At 48.0% G+C, this 2,124-nt stretch overlaps 1 protein-coding gene across 1 annotated transcript in view; it reads right to left on the reverse strand.

Annotated features, from left to right (window-relative positions):
- ints3 (integrator complex subunit 3) overlaps window positions 1–1,001 on the reverse strand; it is a 17,002-nt gene extending 16,001 nt beyond the window's left edge. Inside the window, exon 1 of the mRNA XM_053334811.1 lies at window positions 718–1,001. Coding sequence (XP_053190786.1) covers window positions 718–801 — 84 coding nt within the window. The 5' untranslated portion in view covers window positions 802–1,001. The remainder of the gene's footprint in view (window positions 1–717) is intronic.
- Between the last annotated feature and the right edge of the window lie 1,123 nt (window positions 1,002–2,124).

A 2,124-nucleotide genomic window follows, 5' to 3' on the forward strand; every position in this document is an offset into this window, starting at 1 on the left:
AGAGGAACAACTCGGTTACTACAACTATTATTATCAACACACACACACTAGAAACACACACACACACACACACACACACATTAGAAACACACTCACACACTAGAAACACACACACACACACACACACACACACACATTAAAAACACACTCACACATTAGAAACACACACACACACACACACACACACACACACACATTAGAAACACACACACACACATTAGAAACACACACACACACATTAGAAACACACACACACTGGAAACGTACACAGACACAGACACACACATACACAGACACAGACACACACACAATAGACACTTCTTGACAAGTGACACAAAGACACTGCGCATGCTCCCCTGTCACACGTAGTATTAGCATGCTAGGCTAACCTCCCGTCAGGTGTGTGCCTTTCCTACCTGCGCCGTGACGTCTCTCACAGCACGCGCACACACCTGGAAACATACCTGTCACCTGTCCAGCCCGGTGCCCGTTACACCGGAAACACCGGGACTGCACACACACACAGCACCGTGAAGCTAGGCTAGGCTAACTAGCGGCTAGCCGTGCTAACTAGCTGCTAGCCGCGCTAACTAGCTGCTAGCCGGCTTGTTTTGACAACACACGCCGCTCTGCCCGCTCCGGAGCCCGGCAGCAGCTCGGCCTGCTCTCCCCGGGCTCCGTGCGGTGTTTCCCCGCCGTGTCCCCGGGTCAGCTCACCTCTTCCAGCTCATCTTTAGCATCCAGCTGTGTGGACAGCAGCAGCCGGCCCTGCGGCTTCGCTTTGGCCGCAGCAGGCTCCATCTGCTCCCGCCTCGCCTCGCCGGGCCCCGCGGAGCTCCGAGGCGGGCTGAGAGGTGTCTCTGCCGGGGGGAGGGAGGGTGAGGAGCCGCTGGCGGTGCCGGAGCCTCCCTGGGAGACTCTGGGGCGCTAAATGTGTGTTTTTAAAACTTGTTTTTTGGGGCTCGCTCCGTGTCACTGTCCGACCGCAGCAACACAGCGGACATCCGCGGAGCCAGGGGGCGGGAACTACCGGGCCTGCGGGCCAATCACAGCCCTGACACGGCTGAGTGATTAAACTAAGGACCAATAGCAGGAGAGAAAATCTGAGCGGGGTTGTAGCCAATCACAGGGCTGCTGTACTGAAACCCACCTGCATAGAAACTCTTTAATAACTATTATTATTATATTACTATTATTACTATTATTATTATTATTACCGTGGACCCAGCATTAAATTTATGCTTTTAATCCATTTAGAGAGAATATATTAGAGGATTATGGTAAAAATGTCTAAGTGGTGTAACCATAAAAACTTTGTACCAAATAATTCAACTTGCTTAAAAACAGTAAATAGTCAATAAAACACCTTCCTTCCTTCCTTCCTTCATTCCTTCATTCCTTCCTTCCTTCCTTCCTTCCTTCCTTCCTTCCTTCCTTCCTTCCTTCCTACCTACCTACCTACCTACCTTCCTTCCTTCCTTCCTTCCGTCCTTCCTTCCTTCCTTCATTCCTTCCTTCCTTCCTTCCTAACACCATATCAACTAGTTTGGCATGATCTTACATCCTTCCTTCCTTCCTTCCTTCCTTCCTTCCTACCTAACACCATATCAACTAGTTTGGCATGATCTTACATCCTTCCTTCCTTCCTTCCTTCCTACCTAACACCATATCAACTAGTCTGGCATGATCTTACATCCTTCCTTCCTTCCTTCCTTCCTACCTAACACCATATCAACTAGTCTGGCATGATCTTACATCCTTCCTTCCTTCCTTCCTTCCTACCTAACACCATATCAACTAGTCTGGCATGATCTTACATCCTTCCTTCCTTCCTTCCTTCCTACCTAACACCATATCAACTAGTTTGGCATGATCTTACATCCTTCCTTCCTTCCTTCCTTCCTACCTAACACCATATCAACTAGTTTGGCATGATCTTACATCCTTCCTTCCTTCCTTCCTTCCTACCTAACACCATATCAACTAGTTTGGCATGATCTTCCTTCCTTCCTTCCTTCCTTCCTTCCTTCCTACCTAACACCATATCAACTAGTGTGGCATGATCTTACATTATAACTTTTATATTAAATAAAGCTAATGGAATACTATTGTTCTAAATATTAC

Source organism: Scomber japonicus, chromosome 15 (genome assembly GCF_027409825.1).
Source record: "Scomber japonicus isolate fScoJap1 chromosome 15, fScoJap1.pri, whole genome shotgun sequence".
In the NCBI taxonomy this organism is placed as follows: domain Eukaryota; kingdom Metazoa; phylum Chordata; class Actinopteri; order Scombriformes; family Scombridae; genus Scomber; species Scomber japonicus.